The 24,256-nt window shown below is 39.4% G+C and overlaps 1 protein-coding gene across 9 annotated transcripts in view; it reads right to left on the reverse strand.

Annotated features, from left to right (window-relative positions):
* PARD3B (par-3 family cell polarity regulator beta) overlaps positions 1-24,256 on the reverse strand; it is a 656,325-nt gene that overhangs the window by 562,643 nt on the left and 69,426 nt on the right. For all 9 annotated transcript variants that reach the window (XR_010919815.1, XM_067548843.1, XM_067548841.1 and 6 more), the window contains exon 2: positions 16,270-16,371. Coding sequence is in view for 7 of the 9 variants with exons in the window: in XM_067548841.1 (XP_067404942.1) it covers positions 16,270-16,371 (102 nt within the window). In the remaining 2 variants the exon portion in view is untranslated. The remainder of the gene's footprint in view (positions 1-16,269; positions 16,372-24,256) is intronic.

A 24,256-nucleotide genomic window follows, 5' to 3' on the forward strand; every position in this document is an offset into this window, starting at 1 on the left:
GGATCAACCTTTCTAACATACACCGACACTCAAGAAAAGTAAAACTTTGTACAGAGATGCAGACATAAGTGTTAACATAAGATTTGAGAGAGAGACACCCAGGTGTGTGTTAAGAAGAAGCTATCTTACAGTGGGTAAATGAGAACACCCATAATTACATGTTTATATAAACTGGTGGGATAAAAACCTAACGTGATTTAAAAAAAAAATTGTTTAACCATCTTCCTCTGAAGCATCTGTTACCGACTATTGTCAGAGCCTGGGTAACAGACTAGATCGACCATTGGTCTGTTGCAGCAATTCCTATGTTCCTACAGTAATTGTGCCACTCATCTTCTTGTTTACATGGTCTATTATACTCCCTTGGCTGCAACCCCTACCTTTTTAGACAATATCTTGATTATCTGGATTACGCCTAAGAGAGGGGACTAATAGCTTTCTCTAAACCAGATTCCAATTCAACTGTCTGAAGGGGATATCTTTTTTATTCAAAAAACAAATCAGAGTGCGCTAGCTATACTACATTGAAAGTACACCTCTAATGCACAGCTAAATCAGAGAAACAAAACAGAAAAGATAGAAACAGGCCTAATCAAGGTTTCTTGAATAGTAATGCATGCGTTATGCTATTATCATGCCATGCAGTTATGAATGTTTTAACCTTTTTGATTTTGTTTTGCTGCTGAAGTGTTTTATTCCTGGATATCACATTCCTTATATGCAGAAGGATATAACATTTTATATGCAATAGAGATTTTTATTTAACATTTTTATGGATAATTAGTTGAACTTTGACAAGAAAAAAGAAGCATTAAACGCTGGTCCTCAAAATAGCAATTATCTTTGTTAGTTAATGGGAAACTATAGCCATATTGTGGAGCTACTGTTGCACTTGTTCCCGAGTACAGGGAAGAGGAGAGAATCAAAAAGGGAGAAATCTGAATTTTCAAATTATCTCAAGTTAATTTTTCCCTAATGCCTTATTAGCAGAAGATTAAAAATTAAAATGAGAAATCAAATGGTTATACTGAAATGAAGTCATGCAATTAAAGTATAAGTTACACAAGGAAGTTTAGGGTACAAGTCAGTTACTTAGTGGATCAAGTGCTGTCAACAGTGGCAATACCAACATTTTTTGTTCCTCAACAGTGGCAGTGATAAGAAAAACAGCATCTGCTTCAGAAAACATGTAAAGTGAAATACAGTTAAAATCAGGGATCAAAACAACTTTCTAGAAATGGAGGAGGATTGAAAGGAAAACATGTTCCCCCCCTCTGAAGCCTGATTTCAGTTCAAGGGAAGAAAAAACAAAACAAAAAACCCTGGTTTCTTTTTAAATAAGGAGCAAAATTAGTACAAAGTTAAACATCTCAACATTCAACATTTACGCCAGAAAAGCAAGGAAAAAAGGCCAAGTCTTTCTACCCATTTTTGAGTCTTCCACTGGGCCTGGATAATGTAACTCAGTGTTTAGCCCAAAGATGATGCCACAAAAACGAGTAATTTACAGTATGAGTTAACTTTGAATTACTTTATTTTTGTGTATGCCAGATTCTTCAATCTTATTTTCATTAAGGCTACTTTGTATATAAATGCTGTTTATCTTCTTCAATATGCCATTATTGATTGTTAAGAATGTAATTTTGAGCACATTTCAGCCATTAAAAGCAACACAATTTATATTGTCTTGCGTATTTTGAAAATAATCAAAGAAATAAACCATACCAGGGTTCATAACAATTGCATTGGTTTCACTCTGCAAATCCTAAATTCAAGACTATGGTCCTGTAAACGTTCCCTGGCATGGGTGGGGGTGGTTGCCCTCCTTCATCAATCTCCAAGGGAGGCCACACCTCCCGGCCCCCAATGCCTGTAGGGAGTTCTAGCAAAAAAAGGGGGGAAGTTAGCACCTCTGGGCAATCCCACCATCCTGAACCCCCCCGCCAACCCTCAGGCGGGGCAATCCCATAGGTTGGGGTTCTAGCCTTCTGCAGGTCGAGCAAACAGCTCTCCCCCCAGGTCCTCAGACAGGGCCAGGCAGGCAAAAGGGAGCAGTCTCTAGCCCTTGGTAGGGCAAGCACAAAGTTCATGGCCCAACTCCTCAGGCAAGGCGGGCAAGCAGAGCCACGAGTCTCTAGCACTAGGTGGGGCAATCACCCAAGGTCAGGGTAGGCAGGAGGGAGGGGGACGCAGGCCCACCCGACTCCACTGCATCCCAGTCCAGGGTTCTGGCAGTGACAGGGGGTCCAGCTGAAATGCACTGACTCAGATATAGGCTGTAACACACACGGGTGCCTGGCTTCCCTGGGCTCCTTTCTCCCCCTGCTTTCCCTGGAGTACCTTGTCCCCCGAGTCCCCTGGCGCCCAGGGAGAGACATCCTTCTCCCTCAGTTGCCTTTTCCCAACTGAGCTGGAAGGCCCGCCCTTTATACTTTCTCTTCCTGTCCCTCCTCTCCACTTCCAGTCAGGTGGGGGTGGACTTCTGGGTGCCACCCCCAAAGAGGGTTTGGCCCTCCCTCGCCATCAATCCCTGAGGGAGGCCACACCTCCTGGCCCCTACAGGTCCCAACAGTCTGTAGGTTATAGTACGTAGGTCAAATCCAATCTTATAATACTCTATAGGCAAATATGGAAAAAACTGCCTAATAAAAGTCAATTTTTTTTTATTTTTTTTTTGCTACAGTGCAAGTTAAAGCATTTAACATATTTAATGGTATCAAAGAGAGTCAGGGTGAGAGGGAAGGGCAAGAGCTATAGACAACCACTTGCAACTGATGGTTCTTTCCTCTGTACATTTTGAATATGTAGACAGCAGTCAAGTACTAGTAATATTCTAGTAAATCAATTCAAGTCTAAGTAGTCTTAGCCTGAACTCAATCATTGATGTTCTTTGCTTTCTCTCATGAAGCATCTGACTTGTATTAATGCTTACCAAGAATTACACAAGGCCAATACTAGTATACTTCCATTAAGAGAGAAAAGTCACAAAACACAGGTCCTTAACTCTTCACACCTGCCGCAGTGTAAAAGCAATTTGTATTCCTACTTCAAAAGCCACAAGATTCATTAGCATCATATTTGCTTACTACAGAAAGGCCCATGGAAATTAATAGAGCAAATGTACTAAATATATTTTTAGCCATATGAATGCCAAAACTAATACAAAATAGTGTAGGCAGTGAAACAGATGCCCAAATCACAGAATCATGTTCTAATTGCTTAAAACATAGCATACATGCTTATTTCTAATTAAGAATACAGCAGCAGTTGCTGTGCCACAGTATACTAGTCTTGCTATATTAAGTACCACTGCAAACACTTAAGCATACACATAGACATCACTGGTGCTAAACATGTAACACTGTTGTGTTAACAATGCTTTTTTTCTTGCCCCCTTTCCCCACACACTTTAATACACAGATAGTTGGAAAAAACCATTAAAACTGGGAAATGCCAATAAATACTAGTACATGAAGACTTGCCCGAGTTCTTTGCAACTCTTGGTGTTCCTGCCTTTCAGCTGAGGATTTTATAAATATTTGACCGTTGGAATCTTTCCAAGAGTGAAGTGACTCAGCCCCACAACCTTCTTCCCACTCAAAAAGTAACTTTTTGTCAACATCTGTCAGCGCTTTTTTTGTTTATTTTAAAAATCAACTTAGCAAAGCATTATTAGAAGAAAATATTTTGACCTTCTCAGAGTCCATTAAGGTCTGCGTGTAATTTTAAACAGAAAGAATGCTAAATGTAAAATCCCATTCTTCACCATTTAAACAGGCAGTGACACTCCAATCATGTTGACTAATTAAGCAGGCTGATATTAGATGCTTAGTGCCAATCAAAGTTTCATGGTGGTCCTATTTTTACCAGACATTTACTAACTATCAAAACTTAACTACAAATTGCTACTTATGAACTTTGAAAGATTTGCTTTTATTCAAGATGATACGTTACACAAAACACACTTGATCCTTCTCAGTTCGAACTGACCCTTAAGAAAAACCCCAATAAAACAAAAGTATAATTCATAGAAAGTTTGAGATAAAAAAGATTTTTATAATACAAAAATATTACATTTACTTTAGAAAAAACAAGAAGTTCGAGTCCATAAGTAAGTGTCCTATCACATTTGCTTCTGGTAGTAGTTTGGTGGAAATAATCTATCATTCTTTACAATATGCCCCCAAAAAAATCTAATTTACTCTAATAAGAATTTCAATATGGCTCTATATTTATAAAAGTAATTTTTCTTTAATATTATAAGCAGTAATGTGTGACCAGGTGTACAGTCATGTGACCCTGAACATTATTAAGCACATTATGAAACATGAAGTCGAATACAAGAGTACCGCCAGCATCCAAGCAGTATACAATACTGTAATTGCAAACCCTGGAATGTAATATTACACTTATTTTAATGATTAGGCTAATGAGTTCTGAACTTCCAGCCTATGTGGATACAGTTTCATAATTACACAGCTTGAAATCCTCATCAGCAAATCCAACTGCTCCTGAAATCCAAATCATTTTATAACTTTGAATAATGCATGGCACCTCCACAGCAAGAAATTAAAACAAATTTCATAAAAATGCAAAAATTCATAATCTATATTCTGCAAGAAACAATGAATAACTAAGCAACATTTAGTGTAGTAAGTACTAAATGTTGCTGAATTCTTCCCCTCTAGCCCCCATGGTTCAGATCCCATCTCAGTCAAACCAACTACATTTGAAATACACTTATAATTCATGATAATAGTTCATAGCATAACCCTATCACAGAAACTCTGAACTAGACATTTTGTTCTCTAAATGTGCAGAACTGACCCTAAATAGCATCACCTCTTTCCCCCCTAAAAATGGTGTTTTGGGGGTTTCTTGGTTTGTTTGTTTAGTTTTAAATATAAAACAAGAAATCAGGTGTTTTTCGAGGCATGGTGTTTTATTATTATTATTTAACTGGGGAGGGGGAGGGGGGAATAAAAAAAAAAGCCCAACCCCTTTTGTCTTAGTTCAAAAGGTTAACAAACCAGAACCTAATGATTTTTACACATCAAAATCATGCAAAACTCATGCAGTTTTTACATGGTTTCAATATGAAACCCAATAAAAACCAGTAGTTTTAGCAGAGATTTTTAGTTTGTGTTTTTAAACAAAAACTCAGACAAACTCAGAACGTGCAATACAACACAAATCAAGTTAGAGAAAAGGGTCATCAGAGTCCCTGCAAGGAAAGAGTGTGGAGATTCACACAGCTCTATTATTTTCCAACAGGTCAAAACCTTTTTCTAGATCAGATTTAAGTTCCCTGATGAAATATTGGGAAGAGCTATTAGAAGAGCTCCTGCAATTTTTTTTTTTTTTTTTTTTTTTTTAAAAGCAGAAAAAGTGGTGAAGGGTAATTCTTTTATTTTAAATTTTTTTTCCTCCAAGTAACAGCTACATAGTTGGTAACTACATACTGTACAATATTTATTCATACTGGAGGATGTTTTGAACATAACTGCTACTTGAGGTTTTAAAAAAATATGCAAATGATTCTCAAAAACAATTTTTACATTTTGCTACCTGAGAATTACTTAAGATCATGTAAATATCATTTATCATCATCATTTTCCTAATATGGATTTTCATCCCAAGAATTTAAGTAAGTGACAAAACACGAGGCAGCATTTAAACTCATGGGCAAAAAATGTTGCAATGTCATCTTACATATTATTGCTGTTAACCTAACTATATCCTCAGACATACATTATAAAGATGTAGAATGGCCAACCACTAAGTATTCTGAATGTAGCAAGGCTAAAACACAGTTTTTACTGGCTACCTCATATTACTAGGAAATAAACATTTTTTTTAATCAAAAGCCTATAGAAAAAAGCAGAGAAGAATGACTTTTAGTTACCAATCTCTACCACACAAATGTTAAGGTGTACTTTTCCCCCCTTATACTTTAGATCATTACTGAATGAACACAAAATATGGAGTGCAAACTCTGAAGAACTGAGCAGCAAGGAGTCGTTTTAGCTGATATCTAAGTATATTTTGGGAGGAGTATTAACTGTGGCCTCAAGATAACACTTGAAACTGGTTTGAAAGATTTTTATGGGTTGTTCTTATGCAACTACTACAGCCTCCCTTTTCCATCCAGAAAATCCCTGGCTTTAGAACTGGTAATCTCGATCATCTCTTTGGCACCAAGAAACTAAAATATAAGATCTGACTACCCTTGGAAGAGCAGTTTTCTGAAACAAGGCATTCAAACATTCAAAACTACAACTAAGACACTGGCAGAAGCCAAAGTAAACTGAAAAAGGTTTGAAGCACATGCCAGTTTTCTATGCATGCTTGCAGCAACAGATTTAATGGTCAGGGAAAGCAGATATGTTAAAACAATGTTTTTGCTATGGTATTAATTAATTGGAAGCAATAATAAAAGATTGTGTGTAAAAAATTCAGTCCAGAACAGCATTCCATATCTATAAGGAAAAGCATTTTTTTTTTTAAATAAAGAAAAAAAGTCTTGTTAGTTGCAAGTTTCATTGAAGTCAATAGTTTGTGTTACAATACATTGGCCTGTATTATCATGCATATATTTCACAGTGAAGGATTTAGACCTACTTTATCAGTTACTTTAATCTTTTATTAAAAACGTACTTTGCATTATTTTATTTATGTTATGATGTTGGCAGACTTCGTGCCAGCTCATGCTGAGGCCCTTAGGCCTCAAATGAACACTGACCAATACACAGCTAGAAACCAGTCTGGCTCAGCTGTGTGTTAACCGTGTTAAAATAGATGTTACATTTATAAGAATATGTTTAGTGTTTAGACTTCATGCAATGCGTGTAGGATGCTGCCTATATTAGTCTCACGTACAACATCTGTATCCCATATTATAGTTATATTGAGTGCTTGCATTGTAAACCTCTGTAACTCACCAAACAGGAAAGCAGCATTAACAAATGTAAAATGCTGACTTCCTGCAGAAAGTAGTAGGTCTTGCCCACTAAGACCCATTGAAACCAAATGAGCCATTGTAAAACATCAAAGAATTTGTTAAATGCATTCGTCCCCACTTCCCATGAAGAGGAGACCTGCATGTGAACTCATCCCATCAGCCTGAACACTGAGAAGAAGGCAATAAAAATCTCAGATAGGAGGAAACTGGATCTCTATGCTGCTCAGACTTTGAGAGAGCAAGATTTCCAAGCATAAGCAAAGGATCTCCAGCAGCTTAGCCCTACAGGACATATAGAGCTTGCACATTACAGCACCTTCTACCACCTTTTGGAACCTAAGGCTGTAACTCGTATATGTGTTTACTTGCTTTAACCTTGTAAATAACTTGTATCTTTTTCTCAGCTAATAAATCTTTAGTTAGTTTACTGTAGCATTGGCTACAAGCGCTGTCTCCAGTGTACGATCTAAAGTGCAATTGACCTGGGGTGAGTGACTGGTCTTTTGGGTATGGGAGTAACCTGAATATCAGTGATTTTTTATGTAAGGGACTATCTCTCACAATGGCAAGCTTACCGAGGTGGCAAGATAGACTGGAGTACCCAAAAGGACTCTCTGACACTCCATGGTTAGGCTGGTATAGTTTCGGAGAAGCTTAGATTTCACCAACCAAGTATCAAGTGTAAGTATAGACTTCACAACCAGTTTGCGGAGTGTACCCTGCTTCTTAACAGTCTGCCTTAAGGTCGGTACTCATACTCTTGAAACAGTCCAGACAGCTTGACATGTCATTCTGTCTTTTACAACATCAGTGCCTTTCACAGAGGGAGGGAGAGAAATATTGTACCTTCTAAAGGAAAGATTTAGGTAACTGGAAAGAAATCTGATAAAATAGGATAAATAGAAAGACTACTGTACACACTTTCATGGTAAAAAAATTCATAGCAATCACAAAAAAAATCCCTACATATCTAGTTTTAATATTTTTAAGAGAACTTTCAAAATATATTATTGGCCTGGTCCTCAGTTTTCTAATTCAGAACTTCAGCCTTCACAGCCTCCTCTGCATCAGGAGTTGCAGATGGGACTAAAGAGAACTGTGGTACAATTACCATACCCAGATTATGGTCCATCCACCTGAATTTCTTAGAGGGCACCATATATTTGTTTATGCTTCAGGTCAAAGAGCCCTTGAAGCTATGTGATTAATAGTTTCACCATTCAAAGTGAGCAGTAAGAGCAATCGGCTGCTGACCTTGTCTGCCTGTCAAACTGCACATTTGACATGGACACAGGGGCTCCTCAACATGTCTGATGCACTCAATCTTATATGGTGGGCTTTTCTCATTGCTGACTTGGGCTAAATGCTCTGTAACCTCTTAAAAAGACCCTTTTTCTTTGGGTTGTGAGACATCTGATCAATCTCATGAGAATAAGCTAAAACAGAAGCAGTCATGTGTTCTCCAGGTATGAGCCCATAAAGGTTGATAGGAAAGCAGCACCTCAGTCAGCACATAAGGATTTTAGGTTTTTGTGTCATCAGCATCTGTAAGGACTTCTCTTCACTGCAGTGTTAACTCAAGTTACCTACATTCAACTTGCCTCCTCACACTCTAACACAAACATGCACTCCAACTGCATAAGTGAATGGATTAGCAGCCCAAAGAGGTTGCATCCCTACTGCATTACTAGCTCAGCATTCAAGCTTCAACCCTTATTCCCTGACATGCCAGCTAGCTCGAGTTTTAAGCACCGCTTACATGCGCTAGAGATCTGTGTGGACAGGAACTGGGTTAGGATCAACCCTGTGGTGAAGGCAAGCCTTAACAGTTGAAGGCTAGTTTAAGAATGAAAGAACCTTACATGGCCCTAATACAAGTTTTGTATTTGTCCAGAATGGAGCCGACAGTTTTATTCCGAGTCTGAATCTGACCTTGCCTCCTTACTGCACACCTTTCCCCTACAGTTTTGCTAGTGAAACCAACCTTGACACTTAATTTGATTCCTTCTTTCACTCCTGCCTGTGCACCAGTTTCCATGCTATCATCTAGGTTTGGAACACCCTCCCCAAATCCATTTGCACATCTAGCATACTTTCCTCCTTTAAATTCCTGATCAAAACTCAGTTCACTTGTAAGTGAACCCTCAGAAGTATTCTTTTAAAAGCCTACCCCAATCCCTCTGCCTCCCCCACAAAAATACCCAAAAAACAAAACAAAAAAATCTTAGAGACATACTCAGCCCTATGACAGTGGCACGAGTGGGCCATAAAGTCAGTTTCGTTGGTCAGCTGAGGAGTCCTTTAGCATTTGGGTATTATCCAGGTGGCACAGAGTACATTTCTAGACACCAGACAAGCCATAGTATTTTTTGTTGAAGAATTTAATAGGAAGCAATTCATTGTTTTGCTATTTAGTATATTTAATTATTAATATATAAGCAGTAAAAACGTTCATTTTGACATTCTTTATATCCTGTTTAATGCATTCATCTGATTTATTCATGGTAACCATCTTAATGGCTACAGCTCCTATGATATTCTTTAACGGTAATTCTATAAATGTATGCTGTCTCTTTTCTGAGACTCAATTTGAAAACATGTTTCTATTAAAATTAGAACTTAAAACAAATTTTAAAGTCAAATGTCAACTTACAAAGCTCTTTATTTTGTTGTTCATATTTAAGACAGGATTGAGATTTTGGTTCTTGTGAATCAGCATAGTGCATCAGTAGAATCATGCATCCTTTTCTTTCCACTTCTTTAAGAATTACATGTAATGCAGTTGAACTGTTGGTATATCCTCAGCAAAGTGAATGTACAATCATGTAATATTACTAACTATATATGAATATTGCTAAGATATTGCAGGTCTGTATGTTTACACGCTGCATTCATTTCAATATAACATGCTTAATTTCTTCTTCACATTCACAGGACCAGATTACACCCTCTGCATAACTGCTTCCTCACAAGCCCCATCCTAGCAACTACTAAAATCCCTTGCCATCTGTTAAAAAAAAAAAAACAAACTACCCAATAGTCATCTTCCATGCCACCTCCTAAGGAGATCCTGTGCAAATCCTGAGATTGTCTTGTCAAACCTCACACAAACATTCCTTCACACCCCACAGTATGAAAGCTAGCCTATCACAGTTCTGCCTGGAGAACTAGTCAACCAGTCATACTCCTTTACTCACCCCCATAAAAACTGGGAGGCTATTAGCCCCACTTCTTTCTCCAATACAAGCATCGCATATGGCCAACAATTATATATATATATATATATATATATATATATATATATATATATATATATATATATATATATCCAGTGAAGGCTTTGGGTCACTCTCACCCAAATCAATTTTTTTTAAGTTCCACCTCTCTCACATACAGAGATGTGAGAGGCAAGTGGATGAGGAGAGAGGAAAAAATATACATATTAGGAGGAAAATGGGAATGAGAAACAAGCTCCATTATGATAGAAAAGTAGGGCACTGAGAAAGTTTTAGTCTCACTTTTTAAAAAATTTTGGTCAAGTTTGATGGCAAAAACATACGTCATTACTGTATAAGAAGGGATAGGTATAACACAGAAAAAATATTCTTATGTGTTCAACAGGATGAAATTTATTTAATTGATCTTAAAAGTTTCTTTTACAGTTTATGGAGAATTTACATTAGTGTCTGATATCGTTAAATCATTTATAGGCTTTTTTCTCAAAATGCAATACTGCTCTGAAACAGACTAAAAACAGTACTGGGATCTATATTAATTATGTTAAAAACTTTAAGTTGAAATTTGCTTAGTTTACAAAATAATTTTTCTAAATACCAGCCTGCAAGCCCACCTTGGAATCTTCAGGTCAAGCCATGTTCTTTCAGACTTGTGCATTATCAGTAATAATAAGCACAACCCAAATTCCGACTACCAGTTTCACCTGTTCACTCTTAACCATTCTGAATTTGGTCAAAACTGAAACGTAAAAACCAATTCTGCTCGTGTACAAGACAAAGTGATCTTGCACAATCTCTCTCTTAATTGTATGAAACTATTGTGAAAATGGGAGGGGGGGTTGAAAAACTTCTCTCATTGAAACAAGACATGACTTAGAATAAAACACAGAAACCATATCTACTGAATAAGGAAATGCCTATTTTACATAGACAAATTTTCAGTGAATGCAGACTTTTCAGTTTAAAAATCACACTTGTAAATGTTTAGATGGAGTTGTTATATTTATATTTTCTCATCAGGAAACCCCAATGCAATTTTTCATTTTAAAGCACTCACTCTACCCGCACAGAGGAAAACCAAGCCATGGATAGAACAGAAGAACTGTATACAACATTCAGGCAGGGGGGAAAAGTGTTCATAATGTTAAACATGCAACAGGTTTAAGAGGAAGTTAAAAACATTTCAAAAAACATACTGCAACTGCAAAACACACACATTTGTGCATGACAGTTATTTGCATTGAAAAATTTGGTCTCTGCATCTTGAGTGCCATTTGGTCATTGAAATGACCTCTTTGTGGAACCATCAGATGAATGCTCATTTTTGCTGGTGCAGCCCTTTGTTCCATCATTGGAACTTTAGACTTCTGAATATAGTAAGTAATTAAATATTCAAGTATTAAGCAAAAAAATAACCCTCAAAGAAAAATCCATTAAATGTTTGCTCCTAGATTCAAGTGTGCACACTAGGGCATTTTTAAAATCTGCAAGCATTTAGGAGATTCTAAATTTGCAAAACAGAATGTAAATAAATATAGGCTCTAGTGTTCCTTATTCCTGCAATGTTAACAAACATAACTTCAGATTTCCTTACAGAATTATGGCATATTAGGAACATTAAGTACCCACTCCTAGTTTCATTTAAGTTAACATGAGTTTTGCAATTAACAAATGGGAACTGGATTGTATTTTAAGTATTTACACAGATCCACATTTTTTAAAAATCAAGATGGAAATCTGTACAGCACATGCAAAAGTTTATACAATCAAAATATATACAAACCTATGGAAAAATGCATTTTCCCCATATTTTTACTGTATACAAATTCTGTACCCTTGTATGTGGTCCTTTTATTAAAAAAAAAAAAAAAACAACACAACCACAAGAAAAAAAAAGTTATTTTTGAAGCTGTTTTCCCACAAGTAAAAGGAGAAAACCAGTCACTTCAGTGAGATTCTGCAGAATAAGCATGAAATACCATAATATTTCCAAAGACACTGTTTTTACCAAATGCATCTAGATAATTTACAGCCTTGCAACGAGTCTGAATAGTTCAAATGATCTGAGCTAGGACAGTACTTGGCCTCTCACCTCCAAGAAGACTACTAAGGAGACAAAGTACATTGTGGAGGACTTGGACAGGGGATTTTTGAAAGTCCAAATAAGTTATATCTGCTAGTTTACCTTTATTCGCTATTTTGTTTGATAAGACTTATTGGTCAGTGAGCATATTTCCTTTTTCAGAAGCTGTGCTCATTTACTGCAATCATAAAATGATCTAGGACAATTTTTTTTTTTTTTTTTTTTTTTTTTTTTTTTAAAAAAAAAAAAAAAAAAAAAAAAGGCGACAGCAGCAGCATTTCAATTAGGCCAGCCGGTACTGATGCAAAAATTTACTGGTTGGTAATTCCAAGGATAACCATAATGTTTTTTTCTAAAAGACAGTATCTAATACTCTATAAAAGGACTGGGAATATAATAATTTTAATGAGACTGCATTTGCTAGGCATTTAGGGCCAGATTTTAAGAGGCTTTTACTTGCCTAACTCCCATTGATTTAAAAGTCTGGTCCCCAGTCACTGCATCTTTAAATTTTTCAGAACACTTCAATGAATACCATCCAGCTCCGCTGGTCCACCTGTTCCTTAAATGTGGCAATTTCTTCCAGCACATCCTCATATTTATAACCAGAAAAGATAAGGTTTGGTGTTTCTCCTGAGTCATGGAAGACCCTGTCTCATGACTCTGTTGTAGGAGTCTTCCTCAGACAAATCCTGAACTTTGGACATTGCCTCCACAAAGTATTCAAGGCCTTCAGTTGCAAATACTTTGGCTTGTTCTCACATTGGGAGTGGGAGAGAGATTTGCCTCTTGAACACAGAAGGGAGGATAAGAGTTAAGGCACCAAAATAAGTCCACAATAGCTTTTTCCTTGTGGGACAGTCCTACTGTAACCGTGATTCATGCACTAGGCCAGAGAGGAAGAATGGGACCTATTCTACTTGCAGAATACTTGTGGAGGGAATGTAATTGCACCTTGTAATTCTTACTGCTCAACTCTTCAGCCCTGTAAGAAGCAGATCTTCCCTTTCCCCCCCCAAAGGCTCTAAAAGATCAACATAAGGAAGTAGAGCGAAGCTGAGACAGGAGTGGGATCTTTCTGTCCTCCTTACTGACTAAGCCTCTCTCAACATCTCTATCTCAGCACCTTCCTCATGGGATCAACGACCTGCCCAACACTTAATCAGGGAAGGGGAATGTGCATGTCTATTCTATCCTCCCTTACATCACAGTGAATGGCGATGGTCCCAAGCAGCAGGTTGAATGAAAAGGCCCTCCAAAAAGACAGGGGAGGCCAATTCCTGAAGCACTTAGTAGCAAAGCAATGCTACCACCATTAAGGTGATCCATTTCAGCAGGAGCTCTCTAGACAGCCACTAGATAGCTTGTGTCCTCTTGAGCTGTGGAGAGCAGAGGCTGCATTAGGGGCAAATTACTTAGCAACAGGTGGGGCAGAAGTACCTGATCAAAAAACCAAAAAATAACATCCCAGATCCAGTAAAAGAATGTTCCTCACAGAAAAATGTGAAGATTGTTAAAGCGCTCTTTACTGGGAGTGTGGTATTTCAAGGAGCAGCTATGATGGGCTTATGATTTGATGGGTCTATTCACAGTTCAAAGCCAGCCCTGGTTACCCAGCTCCAGACTTCACTCAGCCCCCCTTTTTGTGCCCCTCTATTTGCCCAAAATCCATACTCCTCCCTCTACTATGATCTGTGGTTTTTCCCTGCTGATATTAGCATGTCCATCAGCTGCCAAAGGTACCTACTGCATCAGAGCCTCCCTCATCTCTGGGCCCTATCCCAGATCTCTTGGTAGTTCCTGGAGGAGGAGGAGGAGGAGGAGATGACACTGAAACCAAACTCCTGTCAGTTCCAAAAGGTTGTCAAGTATTTAACATTTGAAAGAAAGTGCGATCGCTTAGTAAGTATAACTTCCAATCTTGGGAAATAAGAGCAGCCTGCTGGTCTAAGTTACAAATGAGTCTAGATGAGCGAGAATACCAGACAAAGATCAAACATGTCCCAGTTTAGCTCCCCAGTTCCCTGCTGGCAGCATTTGAAAATTTAGCCATTTGACCTTAAACCTGTTTTGCCTGGCATCCATGTAACTGTGGTAGGGAGGTTCCATTTTTTCAAGTATAAACAGATTCTAGTGGCCTTGTACTTCCCATTTATTGCTCTCTGTTCCTTCTTGGCAGTTTATATATACCACCATTGTCCAGTTGCTGCTCATGGGTTGGCACACAAAAATATTCCTGGGAATTTTGTGAAGCAAGGCTCAAAAACACTGCCAGTTGTTTCTGAGCAAAATCAGATTTTTAAAGTAAGTTACCAATGATTATTCAGAAAGACAAACTGAAGGATTTAGTTGCTGCATTGCTCTTTGGATTTGTGTGAGCATAAAATACAATAATTAATTATTCTCTGAATTGTCTTAAAAAGTACTAGAACATTTTCTGTTCTGAATCTTATTTCTGCCACAGATACAGAAAGAACAAAGTGATAGAGGTGACGGGTCTAAATTTCATAACCATTTCCTGAGTTATCCAGACCCCTACCATTATCTTATCTAAATGAAATTCTTTTGAATGTGAGCTATTGTTCCAAAATAAAACAAGGTTTCACTGTAAGATTACCACTGAGATCATGATGGGCTACCTCATGATATCTCACAACAGTGTACAATTCAAGGGAGACAACTGCTAGATTATATAACGTATTAGAAGTGAGGTCTACTTTAATTACATACAGTGTAACTGTTTTTTCTTGTATTAATTTAGTGAAATACAATTAATGTGACATGAAATGCTTCAAAGACCTTGCTGCCAACTCCATATCAAATAGGCTTTAAAATTGTGTAGTTTTATTCATCCTGTGTTAAAGTATTTTTTGTAGTGTTATAAATCAATCTATTGTTTTGAAGTCAGAATCATTCCAAGCACAAGTCAACTCTACCCAGCCAAGCAGTCTACTTTCAATAAGCACTAATCTCATTTCTCTCTCTCTCACACACACACACACACACACACACACACACACACACACACACACCCTCCAAGATACAAATTGTTTAGTAACCTATAAAATCACTCTGTAATTATTATCAATACTATTGGTGTCAGGGGAAAGATGACCCTATGAAAAGAAAAAAGTCTTACACTGATACGGCTTTCTTCAAGATAGAAAAACAAAATTTCACCTTTTCAAAAATACACAACCAGAAGCCAGTTTTTTAGATCTCTACCTTAATTTTTTTTCTTGGCATCAATACTCTTAAGGTTTAGATTTTAATTCAAACACAATTAAATGGTATTCACATCTGAACTACACTCTTCATACTATATACTGCAAGTAATTTATTGATGAATTTACTTAAACTACACTAGTCTGCCAGTATCACTAAGCAGCAATATCTGGTATTATCACGTAAGCTATGGCCTTTTGGCCTATATAAAAAAGGACTGTACTGATGTGGCCTGCCCATACTTTCAGTTCTGCTCTGAAGCACCTGGATTCTATGTGACTTACAAGATAAAACTGCTGCAGTTCTCCATGATAACCCATGACCTATCATGAGTGGTTCTCAGACTTTCCTCTAAAGAGATTAAAAACATTAGAAACATTACTGGCATAAAATTAATATCCCATCCAACTCCATATCCTCACCTCACCTAAAACCACCCCAGTTTCATAAGATTACAAGAGAACCATAAAACTCCCTGAATTAAAGGATTAAGTTTTAAATCAAATACTAAACTTATGTGAATATTTCAGCTGTTTCCATCATACATCTTGCTTTTGCAGTAGTGGTGAACAAAGAACATAGCTGCAATGTGTCTAGGTAGGTATGTTTGATTAAAGGTACTGAATATCACACCATATAAGGTTATTGAAGGTACACAGAAAGGCAAATACAATATTGTAGTTCAAACTCTGCCACTGCCATCACCACCGCTGCCCTGCCCCCCCCCCCCCTTTTTTTTTTTTTTTTTTTTTTTAATTATTTACCTTATCTTTGTCCTCCACAACATCTGCCAGCACATCATCTGGGTCCAGGATCCCCCCATCAGTATACTCCAGGTGGTGAATGTTCACCCAGTAAGCAGGGTCCTGTGAAACAACAAAAACAAGAAATTTCATCAAACCAAACTTCAACTTTTTAGCTCTATCAAGTCAGTGAGATTTTTGTATTCATTTTTACTTCCTTCTTTACGAAAGATGTTTACAGAATATTCCATTTTGGACAGATTATTTCTGGTTGAAAGATACATCTACTGATATAAATATGTATTTTTATGCAGATTACTGCCAATAGGCTGATGCACAACAAGATATATATTTGTATTGATTTACTATATATTTTAAATCTTTGTTTACCCAATGTAAATAACTCTAGATGGATTTTACATATTACAAGAAACAAATTTATAGAAACCACACTAACTATTTTACCTAGGGAAGTGGTGGAATCTCCATCTTCAGAGGTTTTTAAGCTGCAGCTTGACAAAGCCCTGGCTGGGATGATTTACCTGAGGTTAGTCCTGCTTTGAGCAGGAGGTTGGGACTAGATGACCTCCTGAGGTCCCTTCCAACTCTAATATTTTATGATTCTATCATAAATCACCACTATAATTTAAAGAAAATTTACTGTGACAATTTAGGGAAGTTTATTTTTGCAACACACACACACACACACACACACACACACACCCCGACCCCACACCATGCATCAAGAATTTCCTGCTTACAAAAATAAAGTTTCTCCCCCAAAAGAGAGTTGATAATGGGATTCACTGAGGCAAAATGCACAAAACACTGTTTATGAACAAGCAAGCTGACTCGTGCTATGGCAATGCCAGCCTAACCCCCAGTGTAGATGCAGATGTCAACAGAAGAATGCTTCTGTTGTCATGGCTACCGTAGCTCAGGGAGGTAGTATTCCTACACTGAAGGAAAAACCCCTTCCCTCAGTGAGTTTTTTGCAGCCTAAATTAACTAAAAGCCACTCCAGCATGCCATAATAAAGTCTTAACCTTTCTATAAAAGGTTGCATCTGAGAAAATGAAGACTTTCTGGATAGAAGTCAAGATTTGGTACTGCAGGCACAGCATGTTGAAGAATTAGAGAGGGCAGTGCAGGGGGGATTGAAGAATGAGGAAGAACATTGGCAGCATGTGACCTCCAGAAGAAGACAGAGGATAATCCAATGCAGATAGAGATAAGCAACTTTTTTCAGGTTCTCTGCACAAGTACTACTGTGGAAAATGATTTGGAAGAATCCTCTGAGGAAAGTGATCAAAAGGAGACACCATCGATCAGAAGGCATGGTATGTACTGTCCTAGGGATGGGAGTTCCATGACCACCACTCCCTCGAGGAAGAGATGGGCGGTGGTGGTCTGGGACTCTCTCCTAAAGGGGACAGAGTCATCCATCTGCCGAGAAGTGTGCCGCTTGCTTGGAGCTAGAATTCAGGATGTGACTGATGATGGAGAACCTGCTGAGATTCATCAAGTCCTCGGACCGCTACCCTTCCTACTTTTCCATGGGGGCACTAATGATACTGCCAAGAATGACCTTGAGCGGATCACTACAGATTATGTGGCTCTGGGAAGAATAAAGGAGTTTGAGGGGCAAGTGGAGTAGTTGTCCATCCTCCCTGTTCAAGGAAAAGAGGCCCAGGTAGGGACCACTGAATTGCAGAAGTAAATACGCAGTTAGATGGGTGGTGTCAGAGACAGAGAGGGCTTTGGATTCTTTAACCATCGGATGTTGTTCCAAGAAGAAGGATTGCCAGGAAGAGACAGGCTCCACCTAACAAAGAGAGAGGAGAGCATCTTCACAGACAGACTTGCTAACCTAGTGAGGAGGTTTGCCGTGAGATGGAGATCTAAGCCCAGAAGCAAGTGGGGAAGTGGGCTACTCGGAGGAAATATAAGGAGGAGGGTGCAACAGAGGAAGGCTCCCGATTCATACTTAGAAAGTAGAACAAATCGGCTAGTTATCTTAGGTGCTTGCATATGAATGCAAGAAGCCTGGGAAACAAACAGGAGGAATTGGAAGTCCTGGCACAGTCAAGGAACCATGACATGAATGGAATAGAGACTTGGTGGGGTCTCTCACATCACTGGAGCACTATCATGGATGGGTATAAACTATTCAGGAAGAAGGACAGGCAGGGGAGTTGCACTGTATGTAAGAGTAGTATGATTGCTCAGAGCTCCAGTATGAAACTGGAGAAATGCCTGTTTAGAGTCTCTGGGATAACTTTAGAGGCGAGAGCAACAAGGATGATGTCGTGGTGGGCATCTGATATAGACCACCAGACCAGGAAGTAGACGAGGCTTTCTTCGGTCAACTAAAGGAAGTTCCAAATCACAGGCCCTGGTTCTCCCAGGGGACTTCAATCAACTTGACATCTGCTGAGAGCACAATACAGCAGTGCGCAGACAATCCAGGAAGCTTTTGAAGAATGCTGAGGACAACTTCCTAGTGCAAGTGCTGGAGGAACTAAATAAGGGGCTGTGGTTCTCTTGACCTGCTGCTCACAAACAGGGAAGAATTGTTAGGGGAAGTAGAAGTGGATGGCAACCTGGGCAGCAGGTACCATGAGATGGTCAAGTTCAGGATCCTGACGAAAGGAAGAAAGGAGAGCAGCAGAATACGGACTCTGGACTTCAGAAAAGCAGATTTTGATTCCCTCAGGGAATTGATGGGCAGGATTCCCTGAAGGCTAATATGAGAGGGGGGAAGGAGTTCAGGACAGCCAGCTGTATTTTAAAGAAAATTTATTAAGGGCACAGGAAAAGCCATCCCGATGTGCAGAAAGAACAGCAAATGTGGCAGGCGACCAGCTTGGCTTAAAAGAGGAATCTTCGGTGAACTTAAACACAAAAAGGAAGCTTACAAGAAGTGGAAGCTTGGACAGATGACTAGGAAGAAGTATGAAAATATTGCTCAAGAATGCAGGGGTGAAATCAGGAAGGCCAAAGCACAACTGGAGTTGCAGCTAGCAAGGGATGTGAAGGGTAACAAGAAGCGTTTCTACAGGTATGTAAGCAACAAGAAGGTCAACAGGGAAAGTGTGGGCCCCTTACTGAATAGGGAGGCAACTTAGTGACAGACGATGTGGAAAAAGCTGAAGTACTCAATGCTTTTCTTGCCCCTATCTTCACAAAGTCAGCTCCCAGACTACTACACTGGGGAAGAGGTGAGTAGCTCTCAGTGCTGAAAGAACAGGTTCTGGACTATTTAGAAAAGCTGGACATACAAGTCCATGGAGCCGATTGCAATACATCCGAGGATGCTGAGGGAGTTGGCTAATGTCATTGCAGAGTCAGTGGTCATTATCTTTGAAAACTCATGGCAATCAGGTGAGGTCCCAGACAACTGGAAAAAAGCAAATACAGTACCCATCTTTTAAAAAGGGAAGATGGAGAATCTGGGGGCCTACAGACCAGTCAGCCTCACCTCAGTCCCCAGAAAAAAAATCCTGGACCAGGTCCTCAAGGAATCAATTTTGAAGCACTTGGAGGAGAGGGAGGTGATCAGGAATAATCAGCATTGATTCACTAAGGGCAAGTCATGCCTGACCAGCCTGATTCCCTTCTATGATGAGATGACTGGCTCTGTGGATGTGAGAAAGCAGTAGATGTGATATACCTTGACTTTAGCAAAGCTTTTGATACGGTCTCCCACAGTATTCTTGCCAGCCAAGTTAAATAAGTATGGGTTGGATGAATGGACTATAAGGTGGATAGAAAGCTGCTGGATCATCGGGCTCAACAGGTAGTTATCAATGGCTCGATGTGTATTTGGCAGCCGTTATCAAGTGTAGTGCCGGGGGGAGGGGCGGGGGTGTCTGTCCTGGGGCCAGTTTTGTTCAGCATCTTCATTAATGATCTGGAGGATGGGGTGGATTGCACCCTCAGCAAGCTCGTGGATGACACTAAGTTGGTGGAGTGGTAGATACGCTGGAGGGTAGGGATAGAATACAGAGAGTGACCTACACAAAATTGAAGCATTGGGCCAAAAAAAAACAAAACAAAACAAAACAAAAACAAAAACAAAAAAACTGATGAGGTACAACAAGGACAAGTGCAGAGTCCTGCATGTAGATGGAAGAATCCCATCCACTGCTACAGACTAGGAACTGACTGGCTAAGCAGCAGTCTGCAGAAAAGGACCTGAGGGTTACAGTGGATAAGAAGCTGGATATGAGGCAACAGTATGACATTGTTGCCAAGAAGGCTAATGGCATACTAGGCACACTGCATTAGTAGGAGTATTGCCAGCAGATTGAGGGAAGGGATTATTCTCCTCTGTTCAGCACTGGTGAGGCCACACCTGGAGTACTGTACCCAGTTTTGGGCCCTCCCACTATAGAAAGGATGTGGACAAATTGGAGAGAGTCCAGTGGAGGGCAACAAAATTATTAGGGGGCTGGAGCACATGACTTATGAGGAGAGGCTGAGGGAATTAGGCTTGTTTAATCTGCAAAAGAGAAGAATGAGGGGAAATTTGAGAGCAGCCTTCAACTTCGGGAAGGGGGCTTCCCAAAAGGATGGAGCTAAGCTGTTATCAATGGTGGCAGATGACAGAACAAGGAGCAATGGTCTCAAGTTGCAGTGGGGGAGGTCTAGATTGGATATTAGGAAAAAGTTTTTCACTAGAAGGATGGTGAAGCACTGGAATGGGTTACCTAGGGAGGTGGTGGAATCTCCATCCTTAGAGGTTTTTAAGGCCTGGTTTGACAAAGCCCTGGCTGGGATGATTTAGTTGGAGTTGGTTCTGCTTTGAGTAGGGGGTTGGACTAGATGACCTCCTAAGGTCCCTTCCAACATTAATCTTCTATAATTCTAGAACCTAGGACCACAAAAAGAATCCAGTAACAGAATGCTTTTGTGGGTTGGCATACGTATGGGAAAGCAAATTCCTACACCAGTCTGATGCAGCAGAGTTTAACCTTCCCTATAAACATCCTAAGACAATCATTGCAAATATAAAATTTGACTTCTCATTCTCATTGAAAAGATAAAAAAAAAAACCCAAGATATGCACGAATAACCTTAATAGACTCTTCAGTACTCACATGTGAGCGAAAGGAATTGTTAAGATTTACACTAAAATACAAAGCTGAGAACTAAACATCCATTTACATTGTTCCATTAGCAGAAAAACTACAAATTTCTTGATATGTGCAGGAGCTACCTTCCCCTCCTTTGCTTAGCACTTCTGGTCATTTCTGCATAGTAGAAGAGAAGCACCTGGTGGAGCACCACGATCCTAAGAACATTTCTGATGAATGTAACCTCAAAAGAAGACTGCATTCAACATTTGGTTTTAAGAGACCAAATTTCACATTGAGGTTTCTAAAAACTTTTAGCCTTGGAAAGCCAGAAAGCAGCTATCATAAGAAAACAGAAGATGTTGTTCATACTTGAGGTTTACAAAACGTTATCAAACTTGTACCAGACAGCCTAATTGTAGAAAGTTTGTTGGGTTCACATTCAAAAGTACAAATCTGTCAGATCAGCAAACAAAAAAATCACTCATCCATTCCACATACATCTTAAAGTCTGAAGAATATTTTGCTCTCTCAGCAAATTCCAAACATTACCATGGCATAAGGGGAAAAAGACTGTTTCCACTCAAAATCCAAATAACTCAAAGCTCTAAAGTTGCAATTAGGCACAAGCCATTCACCTCCAGTGGCTGTGAAGTCAAAATGCTATAAGAACAACTATTCTCCCCTACACCACTTAAAATTAAAAAAACCTCATAGCCACAGATCAAATTGAATAGGAACAGGCATGAAAAGTTCCAGCACTTTTCTGATGGCACGATCAACAGCTGAAGAATCTAAAACTTTCCATAAAGGACAATTATAAACCATGAAATCTAGAAAAAGTTTATTTTATTTCGACTTTTTGATTCAACAGGTTCCATAAGATCTTCTCTATAATGAGTGTCAAGAGTACTTTGGGTCTCCCTAGACTTTAAAGACCTTCCTGATGTCATGGAAAAATTCTTTTAAGAAGAGTGCTACTGGAGTTAGACAATTTTTTAAGGATGCACTAGAACGAGAATAGGAGTATTTTCATTTAGAAATAATGGGCTGACTGCGGTAGGGAAGTTAGAACTTAAGTAGTAAAAGTTATATACTGTACCACAGGAAAATAGTTTGTACATAAGAAAGGGTTGACTGTAACCATTTATAAAGTTTGTTAGCTGAAGTAGCTTGCTTTCCACATATTCAAAAACAAAACTATATCCTATTAAGTAATGATTTGTTAGTTTAACATTTTGCCACATCCTTGCTTATCTTTTATAAGAGACATTAACAGGGTACATCCATCACCCCATTTTTGCTCAGTACTCTTCAACCAGGACTATATTAGTGCAAATTAGGAACCTTTTAGTTCATGTCTATAGCATCCACACAGCAAAGTTACAACGCAGCACTTCCATACAAACTGTTATTCACTCCCGTGCTCCAAACTGTGAAGCAATATAGACATAGCCTTAATCATTAGAGCAAAGAGATTTAGGGTAGATGTAGATACAGGACCTTTTCCCAGGGGCAATCATAAACTGGTGTGAAATAGTACGCTGTAGCAGAGGGTATATGAGGGACCTGGCATTCCTTTAAAAGTTGAGAAAGCCACAGTATGTGTGAATTTGGAGGGGGCTAAATTCATACGCAAGCAATGATGATTGGTGATTACATGTCTATATATATTTGATGATACGCACACACACGCGCGTGCACACAGACTGATGTCAGAAAGAGAGTTAACTATTTGCAAACCCAGCTGGAGGTGAAGAGCAGGCAGGCATCCAGCGTAATTGTTGGCACCTTCTGTTGGCCGGTGTACAAGGCAGAAACTCACTCAGTGAGGCTCTCCTTTGATAAACCAGAACTGAAAGCAAAATTAGGAGAAGGCATCCCCTAAAGAAGGTGGTGGATGGGGTTAGGGCTCCTAATGTCTGATACAGCAAGGAGAGAGAGAGAGAGAGAGCAGCTAAAGTGATTGCTTGTGAAAAGTGTTCACCCTCAGGCAACAAGGTGTTTGTCTTTTATCATTTTTCTATGCAAGTTCATTTGAACACATTGTGATTGTCTCATTTCACCCACATACTTATTGGGTCATTTAGAGCCTGGATGAAGTACATCACACATTGTGATAGGTATGTGTGGGACCCTTGTATCTTCAAAAAGCCAGTTACTTACCTTGTAACAGTTGTTTTGAGATGTGTTGCTCATGTCCATTCCATTGTACGTGTGTGCACACCTTCGTGCACAGTTACTCCAACTTTTTCCCCTTTAGCAGTACCCAGAGGACCGGTTTCAGCACCCCCTGGAGCCCTGCACACATGCCGCAGTATATGAGGCGCTGCCAGCCCTACGCCCCCCTCAGTCCCTTCTTTCCACCAACTCCAGCAGCAGGGACGAGGGGTGGGGGGTGGGTGTGTGGTCATGGAATGAATTACAAATGAGCTGCCTGCAGCGCCACTCTGCCAACGACTGCGTCATCCCACACCTGCTGGACGATGGCGTAATGTGACGTGAAGGTGTGTACAGACGACCAGGTGGCAGCCCTGCAGATGTCTTGCACAGGCACTCTCGCTAGGAAGGCTGTAGACAAAGCTTGAGCTCTGCTTGAGTGGGCTGTAATTATCCCTGAAAGCGGCACCTTCATTTGCTCATAGCAGAACTTGATTCAGGAAGTGATCCATAATGACATGCACTGGGCGGAAACAAGTAAGCCCTTCATCCAATCAGACACCATGATGAAGAGTTGTGTAGATCTCCGGAACGGTCTTGTGCGCTCGATGTAGAAAGCCAATGCTCGTCTAACATCTAGCACGTGCCACCTCCCCTCCTCCTCCGAACCATGCGGGGTTTTTTTTTTTTTGGGGGGGGGGGGAAGAGGGGAAGGAGGGGTGGGAAGGGACATGGGGAGAAAAATGTCTTGGTTATAATGAAATTGGGAA

The sequence above is a fragment of the Emydura macquarii genome, unplaced genomic scaffold (assembly GCF_026122565.2).
Source record: "Emydura macquarii macquarii isolate MOO-44397 ecotype Brisbane River unplaced genomic scaffold, CSIRO-AGI_Emac_v2 contig_1253, whole genome shotgun sequence".
Lineage (NCBI taxonomy): Eukaryota > Metazoa > Chordata > Testudines > Chelidae > Emydura > Emydura macquarii.